We start from the raw sequence: 18,079 nt of genomic DNA on the forward strand, positions 1-18,079 counted from the left end.
ATCTTTGGGTGGGGGCATCATTCTGCCTATAACATATACATCAATAGACTAAAGGACAAAAACCACATCATTTCAATAGATGCAGAAAAAGCATTTTACAACACTGATGGTAAAAACATTCAACAAACTAGGAATAGAAGGGAACTTCCTCAACCTGATAAAGAACATCTAGGAAAAAGCTAATACTTAATGATGAGAGACTAATGTTTCCCCACTAAGATGAGAAACAAGATAAGGATGTCTGCTCTTTCCACTTCTATTCAGCATTGCAGTGGAGGTTCTAGCCAAGGAAATTAGGGAAGAAAAAGAAATAAAAGGCATCCATGTTGGTAAGAAAGTAAAACTATCATTACCTGTACATTATATAATACTGTATACAGAATGTCCTAAGGAATACACTAAAAAATTAGAACTAGTAAATGAGTTCAACAAGTCTCCACATACAAGATCAATATACAAAAATCAAATGATTTATATATACTAGCAAGGAACAATCCAAAAATGAAATTAAGAATTCCATTTATGTTACCAATAAAAAAGAATAAAATACTTAGAGATAAATTTAACAAAAGAAGTGAAAAAGTCTGAAAACTATAAAACATTGTTGAGAGAAATTCAAGATTTAAATAAATGGAAAGACATCTGTGTTCACAGATCAGAAGATAATATTAACATGGCAATACTCCCTAAACTGATTGCAGATTCAATGCAATCTCTCCCAGAATCACGGTTGCCTTTTTTTTTTTTTTTTTTAGAAATTGACAAGGGATGCCTGGCTGGCTCAGTAGGTAGGGCATGTGACTCTTGATCTCAGGGTTGTAAGTTTGAGCTCCACGATGGATGTAGAGATTACTTAAAAATAATAAAATCTTTAAAAAAAATTGAGAAGATGATCCTAAAGATGAGGGAGCATGGGGCACACTGAGGGCAAGGTATAGGCTAACAGCACACTCTGCACCACCCCCCCCCACCGGTGGAATACGTGTGATATTCCATGGACACTCCTGGCTATCGAAGAACAAAAGGAAAGGGATTTAAGTGCTTGCCATGGTGATGTGGGAAACTAAGGCAAATGAAAAATTAAACTCTCTTACTGCCTACAGCCCACTGTCAAGTCCTTGAAACCAGCAGAGTGACCTCCCACTACGAGCTCAGCTGCCTCTAAGATGACACTTTGCTGGGGGCAAAAGAGAATCTTAGCCGAACATTATCCCAACCTCAAGGATCCTGTAAGTCTACTTCCTTTATCTCAACTGCCCCAACATATATGCTGTCAATCATACTTCAAGATTATGGCCTCCTCATATACATCTGAAGGTTCTCATGACTGAGGCTTTACTAAACGGTAATAAATGGTGTTTTCCTAACAACAGTTAGCCACCCCCCCGCCAGGTCCTGGAAACCTTGCTTCCAAAATTTCTTAGAGACTTACACTGTCCCTGACCCTCTCCCAACCTGAGGGTATATAATGAGTTACCGGTCACAACCCCAGTGCAGCTCTTTCTGCCCATGGATCCTGTCCCTGTGCTTTAATAAAATCACCTTTTTGCACAAAGACGTCTTCAAGAATTCTTTCTTGGCCGTCAGCTCCAAACCCCAAAACTTCATCACTAATATGTATATGGGAATTCAAGGGACCCAGAACAGCCAGTACAATTTTGAAAAGAAGAACAAAATTGGAAACTATACTTCCCAATTTCATTTTAGTTGTTTTTAGGATTATTTTGGCATTTTTACTAGTTAGGAATATGTTATCAAACATTATACATACATGTTTGTTTTCTAACTCTATTTGAGTCATTCTTCTATAGAAATTTATTACTGCACATAAATAAGAGGACACTTTTCCCTCCAATAGTAACCATACAATATATTTTTATGTAATTTAAAGATTTTGAGGCTAGATGGCAGTATTATATTACTCAAAGCCCCCCCAGGCACCTTTTTCCTGAGAAAATAGAGTATTTAGGACTGTGAGTTTGAACAGGAGGAGTATTTGGTGCCTATGAGTTTATTATGCTATATGGAGAAACTGTGGATTCTCTAAGTATTTAGTGATCCCTTGCCAGAACACTGTAGAAACTGTAGGGGAGGAAAAACAATTTCCCCTCTATCCTCTAAGTTCTTGGCTGAGACACTCTTGTAAAAAAAAAAAAAAAAAAAGGCAATTAACCAGAAAAAAAAAACAGTTTATCAATATGTTTACTTACTTCATGTATGCATGAGAGATACCCAGGGAAAATAAGTAAACTCCCTGAGACAGCCCTAGCCACCACGTCAAATCCCATCTTCAGCTAAAGACAAAAGAAAGATGTTGGGGTGGAGTGGGCAGGCCAATTATAGGAAGTTACTAGAAAAAGCACAGTAAGGAGTAAAAGGTAAGATTTGCTATACACATTTAGGTTGGTGTCTCCTCCATTGGTAAGATTCTCTTGGATTTAGAGTTACCCTTTTCCTTCCCGGTGTAGAGGGGGAGATCCTTACAGATGGAGATTTCCTTTATAAATGCAAGTTTCTCTTACAAGAGGATAACTTCTCCATTTTCAGAGCTCTCTGGTTGTCTGCTGTTTCTCAGACACAATCAGCTCAAAAAAAAAAAAAAAATCCTTATCCTAAAGAAGCATATTTTGGGGTGGCATGTTCTGCCACCCTTTAAAACACAAACTCTCAACATTGAAAAAGACTCAAAACGTCATCAAACCAATCCCACTGCTGTTGCTTGATGTCACTCTCCTATTTCCCTCCCTTTTCTAGTAACAGTTAAGCCTCTTGACACTGTCGGCTCAGGAAATTGCTCTGTTGGGGAAAGAATTAGAGACTGAATCAGGTGACCTAGGTTTTCACTCCCAGTTCTACTATCAAATGTTTCCACTTAAATTCATCCTCTGTTCCCTTATCCTTAAAACAAGGGTGTTGTATAGATGAAGTCTAAGGAAGCTTCTACCATCTCTCAAAATCTATGACTAACATAGTTGGAGGCCACTTTTTGAAAGAGATGCATGGCAGGGGCTTTTAAAGCACCAAGAAAAAGAAGAAACTGTGGGAAATATAAATTAATGAATGTTTTCAAATGATCAAGGAAGATGTAATTTAGATATTTTTGTAGAATACACAGTGAAAAAGGTGAGGCTGGCAGATTTTTACAAACAATAGTTCTAATGCTTCAAGGTTGTAACGCTTCATTTGTGTCTGGCAGCAAGAAGTTCTGTCATGCGTGGGGCGGGGCGGGTGGGGATCGCCCCGGGTGGCTCAGTCAGTTAAGCCCTTAAGCATCAGACTTCAGCTCAGGCGAACTCAGGCTCAGGTGATCTCAGGGAGTTCAAGCCCCCTGTCAGGCTCTGTGCTGACAGCCTGGAGCTTGCTTTGGATTCTGTGTCTCCCTCTCTCTGCCCCTCCCCTGCACACACACACACACACTCTCTCTCTCTTTCAAAATAAATAATAAAAACATTTTAAAAACATTAAAAAAAAAGTTCTATCATGTGGGATTGGTAATGGATGAATAAATAAGGAGAAGGAAACAATAATATAGGGTTTAGAAAAAGTAAAATACAAAATAAAAGAGTTGTCCTTTAAGCAAGGAATCAACTTTAATTAAAGGAAACTCTGAAGCAAAACACTTGGGTCTTAAAATATATATTTTTTAAGTTTATTTATTTATTTTTAGGGAGATTGAGAGAGAGAGAGGGCAAGCGAGTATGAGCTGGGGAGGGGCCGAAAGACAGGGAGACAGAGAATCCCAAGCAGGCTCCGTGCTGTCAGCAGAGTCTGATGAGAGGCTGGAACTCATGAATTAGGAGATAATGACCTGAGCTGAAACCAAGAGTTGGTTGCTTAACCGACTGAGCCACACAGGTGCCCCTTAAAATACTTTTGTTTTGGGCTCTATGTGGTAAATCGTGACATATTTATGATCCAGGAATTGAAGTAAAGAACTTCCTTGTATAGTAATCAGGATGAAACATATTCTCACATGTGACTAAAATTTGGGTCAGTTCAATAAAAAGTGGCAGATTTCCTGTTGGATTTTCCTGTCTTTCAGTGTAATACATAAATTAATCTAGTGCTGTCTCATTGCTTTATTGCCCTTCTAAAATCTAAACCTTCATGCCTGCAAATACTGTGAAACTGAAATGCATGTCTATTGTAGATTAGTAAAGGTGTATGAGTTGAACTTACTGATAATCATTGCAGACATAATTGAATTAAAAATAGTTTAATAAGTTGTAAAATTATTTTCCTGCCTCCATAACATGTATAAAAAATATATTATGTGAAAGAACAAAATTCAACCGAGTAAATTATTGGCTTTATTAATCGGTTCATTAATCAGGCTGCATCCCATCTAGCAAGTAGAGGGGAGTTCTAAGGAGTTGTACAAAATGGAAGATTTTTATAGGAAGGAGAGTAAGGCAAGAACTTATTAGCAAAAGAAAAGAAAGGATTGGTTCAGGCAAGTTCACCTTCTCATAGGAGGAAACGCAAGGAAGGGGTCTTATTAGGTGGATTATCTCATCTTTCTTTGGGGGATGAAGAGGGCCCATATGACAGATTACCTCAGTGGTGCTGACCAGAAAACTCACATTGATTGGCTTAAAATTTCACTCTTGGAGAAGTTGAAACTTCAGTTAAGTCTTAGTTTGCTGTACTGGGGCAAGTGACTCTACATTTGGCCTGTGGCTTTCTAACAATCATAATTTATGATATTTTAAATAACAGCATAGTTTTTTTTCTTTTCTCTTCTGCAGTAATAAAATCAGCGTATTTCTAAGTTTCAAGACCCAATTTATAATGTGGAGTTCTGTTTATAGTCTGACCGTAAGGTTAAGAAAATTTAAATATACTAAGAATTATAGTAGAGAAGATAAACCTATTAATTGAGGGAATTTGATGAGAAACTACAGCAGACACTGCCAATTTTGGGGTCTGCTTACTTTGAGGTTAACATTATAATTGAACATACATGTGCATATATGTTTTAATGGAAAATAAATCATATTATCTTATATATTCATATATAAGCAACCACATAGATATACGAGCATGAAAAAAAATGTTATATAATGTGTCACATGAAAGACAAAAAAACTTTCATTTACCAGGCCAAGAAATTCTTTGGAGAAAAAAATAAATAAAAATTAAATATAAAGTGAATATATTACCTCAGTTTATTCTCATTCAATGACAGCAGCAAAAATATACAATGGTTGTAGTGCTGACAGGAAAGGGGGAAGAGTAGAGATGATCTGGGTAGCTGAAAAACTTCAGCTTCTTCTCTTTATAAACCTTTAGTAATAAAACCATGGTATATGAACTCTTTTGCATTATTATCAGATCTCCCAATTTTATGTCTGACAATTATATGCAAGGGAAAACTGAGGTGCACAAAAGTGTTCTGTGCTAAAAAATCTTGGGAAATGCCTGCATAAAGAAAGTTAAATAAGATTCTTAGCTATAGTGTTTCTCAGAGTCTTTGATAAATTAAAATTCATTATAGTGGTATATTGCATTTCTCAAACTTTTTGGACATATAAACACTTTTAGTTCTATGCTATTGTTGGAGAAGAAAAATTTCCCTCTACCCTTCAAGATTTTTCTGGCTGATCTATGAATTAAATTGACATGAGATAGATTAACAGGAGAAAATAAAACTTAATTTCCATGTATGGAGGTCTCATAGATATGGGACCTAACAAGTGACCAAGACAGGCAGCTTTTATACTTTTTTGACAGAGAAACAAATTTGTGGGGAACTGACAGGAAAAAGAAAACTTATGTTTGGGAGCTTGAATTAATAAGGAATTCTAAACAGAATTTGGGCTGGGGTAGTAAATAAGTAAAAAAACAAGGTTTGTTTACATAGGCTTCTTAGGTCCTGAATTCCGCATCTCTGATGATAAGGATGTCTTTCTATCTCCTGGTACAGGGAGGGTAACTTTCACATGGGAGATTTGTTTCCTGCTTTCTAGAGACAAAAGACGGTCAGAGTGTTCTTGCACGGGCTGTTTCTTAAGTAACTTTACTTTTTATTTTTATTTTTTAAAACTTTTATTTATTTTTGAGAGAGAGAGAGAGAAAGAGAGAGCTCAAGGGGTAGAGGGGCAGAGAGACAGGGAATCAGAGGATGTGAAGTGGGCTCTGTGCTGATAGCAGACAGCCGGATGCAGCCGGATGCAGGGCTCAAAGTCATGAACTGTGAGACCATGACCTGAGCTGAAGTTGAATACTTAACTGACTGAGCCATCCAGGTGCCCCTCTTAAGTAACTTTAATTCAAAATAAATACGCTCCAGGGCATATTTTTGGGTGGCCTGCCCTGAGCCCAACAATTATACCTATGGTATTTTCTAGAACACCATACCATACCAGGTCACTGTAGTAAGTTTAAGGGATTTCAGGGTAGAGCAAGGAAAAAGATATGACCACACGGTGGCAGTAGGACACAACGAGCTTTATTTGGGCAGTGCTTTGACAGATTTGTTCGCAGAAGTCCCTCACAACATAAGACCTTCCAAAGACAACAGTGTGTGTGTGTGTGTGTGTGTGTGTGTGTGTGTGGTTGTGGGGGCACTACTGAGAAGGGAAGGAGGGTAAGGCAACTCTCAGAGGACAGGAGAGGAGGTTTAGGTCTAATGATGTTGCTCAGCATCAAGATAAGGAGTCTGGGTCAGAGAGTTCCAAAAGGCAAGGGGGTCTTTCACACCCCTAGGTTTCATCTTATCTATGGTGGTAGATGTTGAATGAAGTTTTTCAGGGTATGCAAAGCAGGCAAGCTCTGGAGGGCTAAAAATCTTCTTCTTCTTTTAAAAATTTATTTTATTTTATTTATTAATTTTTTAATTGTTTTAAAATTTAAGTTTATTTATTTATTTTGAGAAAGATTAGATAGCACAAGCAGGGGGAGGGGAAGAGAGAAGGAGAGACAGAATCCCAAGCAGGCTTTACGCCATCAGCACAGAATCTGATGTGGGGCTTAAACTCACGAACTGTGAAATCATGACCTGAGCTGAGATCAAGAGTCGGCCACTTGGGGTGCCTGTGTGGCTCAGTCAGTTAAGCATCCAACTTTGGCTCAGGTCACGATCTCACAATTCCTGAGTTTGAGTCCTGCGTTGGGCTCTGTGCTGACAGCTTAGAGCCTGGAGGCTGCTTCAGATTCTGTGTCTCCCTCTCTCTCTGCCCCTCCCTTGCTCACATTCTGTCTCTCTCTCAAAAATAAATAAATGTTAAAACAATTAAAAAAAAAAGAGTCAGATGCTTAACTGACTGCACCACCCATGTACCCCCTTTATTTTTTTTATTTTAGAGAGAGTGTGTGAGTTGGGGAGAAGGACAGAGGGAGAGAAAGAATTCCAAGCAGTCTCCTCATTCAGCGTGTAGCCCAATGAGGGGCTTGATCCTATGACCCTGGGATCATGACCTGAACTGAAATCAAGAGTCAGACACCAAGATCTGCTTTCTTAGCCTGTATTTAAAACCATTGGATAAACAAAGATTCAGTGCTGGTGGGCTTTTGAACTAACAGTCCCAATTTGATGTGAAGAAGTAAACAACATAGAAGTCATCTTTGGTTCATTTACATAACAGTAACATAGTTGGTAAATGCTGGCCTAGATAATCTTCCAGGTCAAACTATAGTTATTTTATCCCAAGTATTTTGAACTTCTGTCATTTTAATGTCTACTTTCACTTCCAGTAGTCACATGAAAATATAAGAAGTGATTTGAAAGGGATATTTGTTCCTGCTCCAAATGCTGAAGTTAACTGATAACTGTTTTTTTTTACTGTAAAGCAATGGTTCTCAAAGTGTGGTCTGCAGATCCTCCAGTCAGACCTTTTTAGGGTTGTGAGCTAAACTAGTCATTTTATTCATGGCGCACCATTTTTATTTGAAAGAATGACTGTTAGCCTAAGGTTATTCAGACTTGGGCGCTTCTCAGACAATTTCTTGAAAAAGAGCGAAATGAACCTGTCACTTCAAAGAAAACAAGTGACAGAATTTGTTGGCAATGAAAAATTTTAGCATCCAAGTGAATTTTGGAAAATTTGTAGCTGCCACTATGATCTTGACAACCACCCAATGGTGATATTAACAAATGTGACTTTTTTTTGTCTGATGAAATGTGTCAACATTGGAAGATCTGTATTACTAACAGAACCAATATTGTCTACACTGCCAATGCATGACATTACAAAATCATGTATGGGTAAAAGATCAAAGATCTAATCAAATGCAAGACAGACCAATGGATTGTAATGTAAGTATATAAAAATTTCATTAATATGTTTTCATTTCCTACACTGCAATTAACCTTTAAGAAACTACCAGTTACTGAGTTTTGTGGTAATATCAAAGAAGAGCATCCACAGGGTAACCAGAAAGATAATGAGGGTAAAATGAGCAACAGTTGATTTTATGACATGTTGTCTAGCCAAGTTATCCTGAGACAAATATAACAGAACATTAAAATAGAACTATTTCAGCTAATGTTCCAGGACTATAGTTACCAGCTACTCTCTGATTCTAGTGAGATTCCAGACCACGTATACATGACTTGAAAATGCTTGGCTAAAATCTGATTTTGGAATCCATGGCACTACATCCATTCAAAGATACGAAAGTGTTAAAGTTAGAAGGGATGGAGAGTTGGAAATTGAAGAAAGGATTTCTTTGAAGACAGCTGTGACTGGAGTTCTAGAAAGAAGCCTGGAGGTGCTTGCTTTTCCCTTCAAGCCTAGTGAGAGGAAATTCTAAGGAGATCAGTCGGTGAGTCTGATATGTCCCTTGGAGCTTGGGGGACACAGGACACCAATATCAGACCCATATCTGAGAAAAATAAAGGACAAAAAGCTATGGTGAGAGTCTATACAGCTAAAGAGAAGACTGGGTTGGGAAGTACCCACACTCTCATTGCTGAAAGTATGTGTTTCCTGTGGACAGAGGTGGGCTGCCATGGGTTTGCCTTATATTCTGCTCATGAAAGCAACTGAGATAAGTTAGGAAACCTGAAACAGAGAAAGACTGAAGATATATGCTGGATTCCTGGGGATAGAGAAAGAAAACAGTAGCTACTAGCCAGAAGAGGCACCATGGCTTAAATCAAGAGAACTGCAGATAGGAGATATATGCAGTGATGGGGGTGGGTAGTAGGAAGTGGGCCCTGAAGAACCTCAAAAGTGCCCCACTGTTGACAGAGTACAGATCAGCTCTCCAAAGGCCTGGAGTGCTGATATTCAGTCACAGTAGCACTGATAAGTAAGCCTTTTCTTTCCCTTCCCTCTGTTCCTGCTTATCCCAGGCCCACCCTGTACTAACATTGGTGGGATCAGAAACTGCAGTGGGCAAGCTGGGGGTAGGAAGAAAACTGAGGGCTGGTAAAAGAGAGGAACTAACAATGTCTGCTTATCCACTGCAGGCCAAATCTGAGCTGACCAGGGGAGCAAAAGCTTTCACTTGAACTTGTTTAGAGTACTGCATGGATTGAAGACGTTTTAGTTACCGAAATGAGAGGTTTCAGTGATAAGAAATGACAAGGCATTTTAACTCTCTGAGAATGATAAGAAAAGCCAATGGCACCTGGGATTTCATCTGGCAGTAGGGAATATCTGCTCTTTAGAGCAGATTTGTAATAAAGTAGTGTGAGGAAAACAGAGTGACTATGAGTACCCCTTGCTTATTCAATCTATTGATCAAATGCACACATAGCTCAGGGGGTAGATATACACACTTAGATTGTTATTCTGGAAAGATTATCAAAGATTGATGTTATTACATTCCATATTCTGTGGTCTTCTCTACCTTAAAATAAGAGCCTACTTGTTAGAATACATTTTTTTTGCCTTATTTGATAACCAGAGAACCTCTGTTTGCCTTCTCACAACCCCCAGGATAATGTACGCAGGTACCAATACCCTGCACTCAGTCCCATGAGTTTTTCTTGCTCTAAGTGATTTTTTAAAAAATATTATTACTAATTTTAATAGATATAACCATCCACATGATACAAAATTCAAAAGGTACAAAGGGTATATAGTATAGGCTTTTTCTTGCTCTTGTCCCTCCACAACTTTCCCTGGAGGTAAGCACTGTTAACACTTCCTTTCTTTCTTTTTTTTAATTTGAGAGAGAGAGAGAGAGAGAGAGTGCAAGTGTGAGCAGGGAAGTGGGGCAGAGGTAGAGAGAATCCCAAGCAGGCTCCATCCTGTCAGCACAGAGCCTGATGTGGGACTCGATCCCACAACCCTGGGATCATGACCTGAGCTGAAACCGAGTCAGATGCTCAACCAATTCAGTCATCCAGGTGCCCGTTAACAGTTCCTGATGTCCTTTTTGGCCTTAGTTTTTTGAGAAATGTCTTGGCCAAAAATAAGATTTAGTCTTCATTATAGATGTCACTGATACCACATACAACCTGTTGTCGGCTAGGTTTACATTCACAGTCCAAACATAAGAACAGAAGTTGCTAAAAGGACTTCTAGGATCATAACTCAACCCAGAGAATAACTGTTTAGACTGTAACTAGAGAAATGACATGGAAGGACTGGGCATCAATGCTGACTTACAAGTGAAGTCCAGGTTATATTGTAGTATGTGGGCCATTGCAGAGGTGATGCAAAATGGCTGAGGTGCTAAGGTTTCAAGACATGGTCATGTATATTATCATGGCTCTTTTTTTTTTCACAATAACAAAATATTTTATTCATTATTTTATATAAATTGTGATACCAAAATGACATTTTGCCATTTAAAAATGTATGTTCTTATATATTACTATTATTGCAATTATATTTTATAAACAATAAAATATTCTTAAAGGTAAAATCTTTATATTTTACTATCTTTAGTAAAATTTTTTCTTAAAAAATCTTTTTTCTATTTGAATAGAGTTGACACACAATGTGACATTAGTTTCAGGTGTACAACATAGTGATTCAACATCTCTGCATGTTATACTATCCTCACCACAAATGTGGCTACCATCTGTCACCACACAACAATATCATTGGTTATATTCCCTATGCTGTACCTTTTATTTCCAGTATCATGGCTCTTATACAGGCCAAATGGGCTGTGACTACTTTGTTCTCCTTCAGTGATGTATCACATTAGCCTAAGAATCCAAATTGTTCTGAATACGTTATGCTCTGCTCTGCTCACCACAAGTGCAGCCACCATCTGTCATCATACAACATCATTGGCTATATTCCCTATGCTGTACCTTTTATTTCCAGTGTCATGGCTTCCAGCCACAGGCCAAATGGCCTGTGACTACTTTGTTCTCCTTCAGCGAAGTATCTATCACATTAGCCTGAGTCCAAATTGCTCTGAATCTCATTGGCTATAGTTTGATGAGATTATAGTCAACAGGTCATTTAGCATATTTAATAGACGTAATATTACAAGCTTGAATTTTTTGTGTCTACATAAAACATCATGTTTAATGTCAACACTAGTACCACCATCATCCTCATCATAGTTAACATTTTTTTAATTTTTAAAAATGTTTATTTATTTTAGAAAGAGAGTGTGAGCAGAGGGACAGATAGAGAGGGGGATAGAGAATCTAAAGCATGGTCAGCACAAAGCCCAATGTGGGGCTCGATCCCACACACTGCGAGATCATGACCTGAGCTGAAGTCAGATGCTCAACTGACTGAGCCACCCAGGCGCCCCCATAGTTAACATTTATTGAACACTTAGCATTACCAGCATCACCAACAGCGTGACTAACATTTACTGAGCCTTTACTATGTGCTAGCCACCATATAAAGTGCTGTCAGATAATTTTCACGATCAAGTTACTACTATCATGTCCATTTACAGATGAGGAAAGTGAATAATGGAATGAGTTGAGTAATTTATTCAAGGTCACAGTTATTAAAAGATGAAGCCAGGATTTGAACCCAAGCAGTCTATCATACTAACCTGTTATTAGGGGGCATCCATGGAAGAGTAATATACGTATCTGAGGACAGCAAGTGAGGACAGCTTCTACAGCTTCATCAGTCAGATTCACACAATGTCCCATATGAATCTCCTATTTAAAAATAAAGAAAGGACAGTTAAAAGAAAAAACAAATTTATGATGACAGTATGAAAAACCGTGGGAAATACTCTGATACAAAAAGAACCAGGGGCGCCTGGCTGGCTCAGTTGGAGGAGCATGCACATCTTGATCTCTTGGTCATGAGTTTGAGCCCCATGTTGGGTGTAGAGATCACTCAAATAAATAAAACTTAAACAGCAAACAAACAAAAAGAACGAAATATCTACTTGCAAGAAAAATCCTATAGAAAGGACTAATGTAAGTATGTAGTAATTTGGAAAGTATAGATGACTTAAAAGTGCCCAACCATTTTATAAATCAATATGGCAAATCTGTTAAGGCTGAAGACAAGTATACCCCAGAACCCAGCAGTACCAACTGCAAGTGTCCATTATACATAGAGTTACTCTTGTATATGTGCCCAAGGAAATAACTTATAAATGTGCTCATCTTAATATTATTTGTAATAGTAAAGAAGTGAGTAATGAATAAACAAATGGTGGTTTATTAATGGAACAGAAAAAAGAGTTAAAATGAAAAATATCTCCTTGTATTAATAGGCATAAATCTCAAACAGAATGTTAGTTCAGAAACTTGGGAAACCTGTATGGTTGTGTTTTTTAAAGCCAAATGTGTACTTTCTATATCTAGCAATTCCATTCCTAGGTGTTTACCCAAGAAAAATGAAAATGTATGTCTACACAAAGATTTGTATGCAAATCTTCATAGCAGTACTCATAACAGTCCAAAATTAGAACCCAAATATCCCTCAAATGGTGAATATCCGAACAAACTGTGTCATATCCACACTATGGAATACTACTCAGCAAAATGAATAAATAAAAGGAATGAAATATTAATACATGCAACAACATGGATGAATCTCAAAAACATTATGCTAAGTGAAAGAAGTAAAATAAAAAGGTAAAAAACAAAGAACAGTATTTCATGACTCCATTTATATAAAATTCTAGAAAAGGCAAAACTATAATGACAAAGTAAATCACTGGTTGCCTGGGGATGGAGGCATGGCAGGGAACGATTGCAAAGGGATGGGAGAAAACTTTTTTAGGATGATGGAATGTTTTATATATAATTGTGGTGGTTACAAGGCTGTATAACAATTACCAAAATTCATCAAACTTCATTACACTTAACATGGGTAAATTTTATTGTATGCAAATTATACTTTAATAAAGCTTGGAAAATTAAACAATTTTGAATAAAAAAGCAAATTGTAATAGAACACATATATTATGAAGCTATCATTTGAAAATTTATAACATAAGACAATACTCTATCTTGTTTATAGATCTATATCTATATGTTTCTATCCATATATAGATAAAGTATGCAAACACACAAGGATAAATACACAGGCATCTTTAGAATAGTGGTTACTTCTGCAGGAAGAAAGGGAGAATGAATGTCATGGGAACTTTACAGGTAACATATAATTTTTAACAAGGAACTGAAGTAAGTGCAGAACATGTTAAAATTCAAGGAGTGTCTGGGTGGCTCAGTCGGTTAAGCATCCAGCTCTTGATTTTAGCCCAGGTCATGATCTCATGGTTCATGGGATCGATCCCCACGTTGGGCTCTGTGCTGACAGCATGAAGCCTGCTTGGGATTCTCCTTTCCCTCTCTCTCTGCCCCTCCCCTGCTCATGCTCTCTCTTTCAAAATAAATAAATAAATTAAAAAAAAAGAAAATGTTAAAATTCAAGTGTTTGGTCCACAGGTTTATGTTATATTACTTTCTATACTTTTTCATATGTTTGAAATATTATATACCCCTTGTTTGATGTTTTAATTTGGAATCCTTCTGCATTGGTGGTGGGAATATAAAATAGTACAGCCACTATGAAAATAGTATGACAGTTCCTTAAAAAAATTAAACATAGCATTACCATATAATCCAGCTATTTCATTTCTAGGTAAATGCCCAAAGAATTGAAAGCAAAGACTCAAACATATTTTTGTATACCTATGCTCATAGCAGCAGTATTCACAATAGTGAAAAGGTAGAAACGAATATTGATAGGTGAATGGATAAACGAAATGTTTATGTACTTATATATACACACCCATAAGCATACATATATAAACATATCATATATAAGCATGCACATGTTTCTGCATATATATATGAATATACCATATATCTACAATGAAATATTATTCAGTCTTAAAAGGAACGAAATTCTGATATGTGCAACAACAGAGGTAAACCTTCCAAACATTGTGCTAAATGAAATAAGTCAGACACAAAAGGACACATATTGTATGATCCACTTATATATGAGTTATCTGGAATAGGCAATTCATCGAGACAGAAAGTAGAATAGAGATAGTTAGAGGCTGGGGGTAAGGGGTAATAGGGAATTACTATTTTAATGGGTAACGAGTTTCAGTGTAGGATGAGGAAAAACATCTGGGAATGGATAGTGGTGTTGGCAGCACAATAATGTGAATGTGCTTAATTCCACTGAATTGTACACTAAAAATGGTTAAAGTGGTAAAGTCTGCCTTGTGTATATTTGACCACAGCAAAAAATATTTTAAGAATTTTGGAAGTAAGGGGGCACCTTGGTGGCTCAGTCGGATGACTGCCTGACTCTGGATTTCCGCTCAGGTCATGATCTCACAGTTTGTGAGTTTGAGCCCCGCATTGGGCTCTGCGCTGACAGTGCAGAGCCTGCTTGGGATTCTCTCTCTCCCTCTGTCTCTCTCTGCCCCTCCCTCACTCATGCTGGCTCTCTTTCTAAACAAACAAACAAACAAACAAACAAACTTAAAAAAAAGAATTTTGGAAGTAAGGTTATATAATGGTTGACACATTTATTTATGGCATTAATATTTTTTCCTTCCAAAAAGTTGATATTAAGTTGGTGTGCATACTATAATCAATCATATCGTGTAAGTAAAGGAAACCTGCGTATACCGAAAACTCATAAAATTGAGGAAAAAAGCATTTTCTGTTATAAACTGGCAAAGGTAGCCTATGATATAAATTGGCAAAGGATACGGACAAAGAAATACAATTTGAGAACAGATGGAAGGAATAGCGCTCCACCCAGGTACCATTTAAAATATATTAAGGCATTTAAGAAAAAAAAAAGATTCAATGTTGCAAACTGGGGTCTTGGCAAAATTGTGAATTCACAACATAACCTTCATAGGAAACAATCTTACAATATGAATTTAGGAGCATTATAATATCCATACCTATTGACCCACTGATTCCATTTTTTGGAGTTTGTTACAGCAATGGAAGAAAAAATTTGTAAGCCCCAACATATGACTATTTCTAACAGTTAAAAACTGGAAATAATCTGGATTACCAATAACAGAAAAAATGATTAAAGTAAGGAATGATACATTGTATGAACAGATTTTGTTCTCTGCTACACCAATGCCTAGAACATAGCAAGTGCTTAATAAATAATTGTTGAATAAATGAAATTTTACAGGAAAAAAACTTTTAACCATGAAGACTGTAGAAACTTACAAAATGACTGTAATATAAAGTTAATATGATAACATTTATTGAGGTACTATCATGTGCCTGGAACTGCAGTAATACATAGGGATAAAATGATGATAAAATGATGAACAAAATGGTCTCTGCCCACTGGGAACTTAAATCAACAGAAATTTCAAAAACAATCATGACATTCAATAAATGTTGTCACATAAGTTTGTATAACTGTTTCTCAGTCTTTAGGAAAGGTTGTTAGACTTCTTTCTTTCTTTCTTTCTTTCTTTCTTTCTTTCTTTCTTTCTTTCTTTCGTAAGCTCTATTCCCAATGTGGGGCTTGAACTCATAACACTAAGATCAAGAGTTGCATACTCTACTGACTGAGCCAGCCAGGTACCTGAAGTCCTTAGAGTTTTAATCAAATTTCTTGTCTTTCTTTCTTTTTTAAAGCTTATTTATTTATTTTAAGAGAGCGAGAGAGAGTGAGCATGAGCAGGAGAGAGGCAGAGAGAGAGGGAGAAAGAGAATCCCAAGAAGGCGCCATGCTATCAGCCCACAGCCCAATGCTGGGCTCAATCCCACAAACCATGAGATCATGACCTGAGCTGAAATCAAGGGCAGGATGGATGCCCAACTGACTGAGCAACCCAGGCATCCCCAAATTTATTTTCAAGTTATAAACAATTCAGTAACATTGATAATATAATTTCCAGGAAGAGAACATATAAAAAGCAAGAGATTAAAACAGAGCATGTGATAAAAGGTAGGAATACATATTGCCCACAAGAGAAAAATCAGTAAAAAAGATGAAAAAGTTTGTGTTTCAATGAGCCAGAAATTGTGGTCACAAAAATACTAGATGCTATCAGACAAAAGTCAAAGTATATTTACTTTAAGGAAGGACTTAAGTTCTTCTTTAAAAATTTAAAAAAAAAATTTTTTTTAATGTTTATTTTTGAGAGAGAGAGAGAGAGAGAGAGAGAGAGAGAGAGAGAGAGAGAAAGCGTGAGCAGGGGAGGAACAGAGAGAGAGGGAGACACAGAATCCGAAGCAGGCTCCAGGCTCTGAGCTGTCAGCACAGAGCCCGACTCAGAGCTCAAACTCATGAACTGCAAGATCATGACCTGAGCCAAAGTTGGATGCTTAACCGACTAAGCCACCCAGGTGCCCCTTCTTTAAAAAAATTTTTTTAATGTTTATTCATTCTTAAGAGATAGAGACAGAGTGTGAGTCGGGGTGAGGCAGAGAGAGAGGGAGACCCAGAATCTGAAGTGGGTTCGAGGCTCTGAGCTGTCAGCACAGAGCCCACTGTGAGGCTTGAACCGTGAGATTATGACCTGAGCTGAAGTCAGAGGCTTAACTGACTGAGCCACCCAGGTGACCCAACTTCTAATAAAGTTTAGAAATATTTCCATTGAAATATTTTGGCACTTAAAGAAATAAGATTTGTAAGTTTGAAAATATAAAAAATTGAATATGGCAGTATAATTGCCAACACTTATTGGTTCCTGAATCTCTTCCTAAGTCTGCTTAGGTTGGTGCTCCTAGTTTTGTAACACTGAAGTAAATATGCCGGTATGTTTCCTATCACTGCATAACATCTAATTTCCTGGTAGTTTTATTTGGGAATGGTAAACTGTGTTAACTGTTTGGGAACTTTATCAAAAATGATGATGGGGGCTCCTGGGTAGCTCAGTTGGAGTGTTGACTCTTGATTGTGGCTCAGGTCATGATCCCAGAGTCATGGGATCAAGCCCTGCATCAGGCTCTGTGCTGAGTGTAGAGCCTGACTGAGATTCTCTCTCTCTCCCTCTCTCTCTCCCTCCCCGCCCCCCTCTATTCCCTCCCCTGCTCATGCTGTCTCTCTCTCAACTTAAAAAAAATTATGATGAGTATAGGATAATGTTGTTGTAAGAATTAGATAACCTAATGAATATAAGGCAACAGTATGTAATTATATAGTAAGTGCTCAACAAATGTTAGTATTTCAAACAGTAAACGTTATGGCAGAGTTTATTACCCCTACAGTTAGGATGCAATTTGGAATATTGGAACTTGGTATAAGAAATACGGTAATTTGTTAATCAAAGGATTTGTAAAAATATATATGCTATATGTATGTATATATACACATACACATGCAAACACACATACATACAAGCAGCATGCAGATATAAAAACAAAAAAATTATCTCAGGGCAATAACTCAAGGAGAAATATTTGGGCAAAAACATGGCACTGCTATTCTATTATGATAGTTAGTATTAACATTTATAATTCATTTACAGCCTGTTTACTTCCAAAAAACATTTGATGTGGCTTATTAATATAAAGCACATCTATATTAAATAAGACTTAAAAAACCCCAATATAAACTGGGAAAGGCGGAAATCAAAATCCTGGGATAAAAGGCTTCTTAATATATTTAGAAACAGGTTATAGGTGCCACATCAGTCACTGAATGGAAGGGCTGCACACTAACTTAGGATCTTTTTAAATAGCTGTACAATGCAGCTGTTGGGGAGGAAACTTTTTTCTCTATTCTATTATGTT

At 37.2% G+C, this 18,079-nt stretch overlaps 1 protein-coding gene across 1 annotated transcript in view; it reads right to left on the reverse strand.

The window, feature by feature from the left end:
• The window catches only part of AMN1 (antagonist of mitotic exit network 1 homolog), a 53,344-nt gene that overhangs the window by 4,691 nt on the left and 30,574 nt on the right, over nt 1–18,079 (reverse strand). Inside the window, exon 6 of the mRNA XM_047066025.1 lies at nt 11,926–12,037. Coding sequence (XP_046921981.1) covers nt 11,926–12,037 — 112 coding nt within the window. The remainder of the gene's footprint in view (nt 1–11,925; nt 12,038–18,079) is intronic.

This window comes from Lynx rufus, unplaced genomic scaffold (assembly GCF_022079265.1).
Source record: "Lynx rufus isolate CCGP_SWC_20201006 ecotype Redwood Valley unplaced genomic scaffold, mLynRuf1.p SCAF_7, whole genome shotgun sequence".
In the NCBI taxonomy this organism is placed as follows: domain Eukaryota; kingdom Metazoa; phylum Chordata; class Mammalia; order Carnivora; family Felidae; genus Lynx; species Lynx rufus.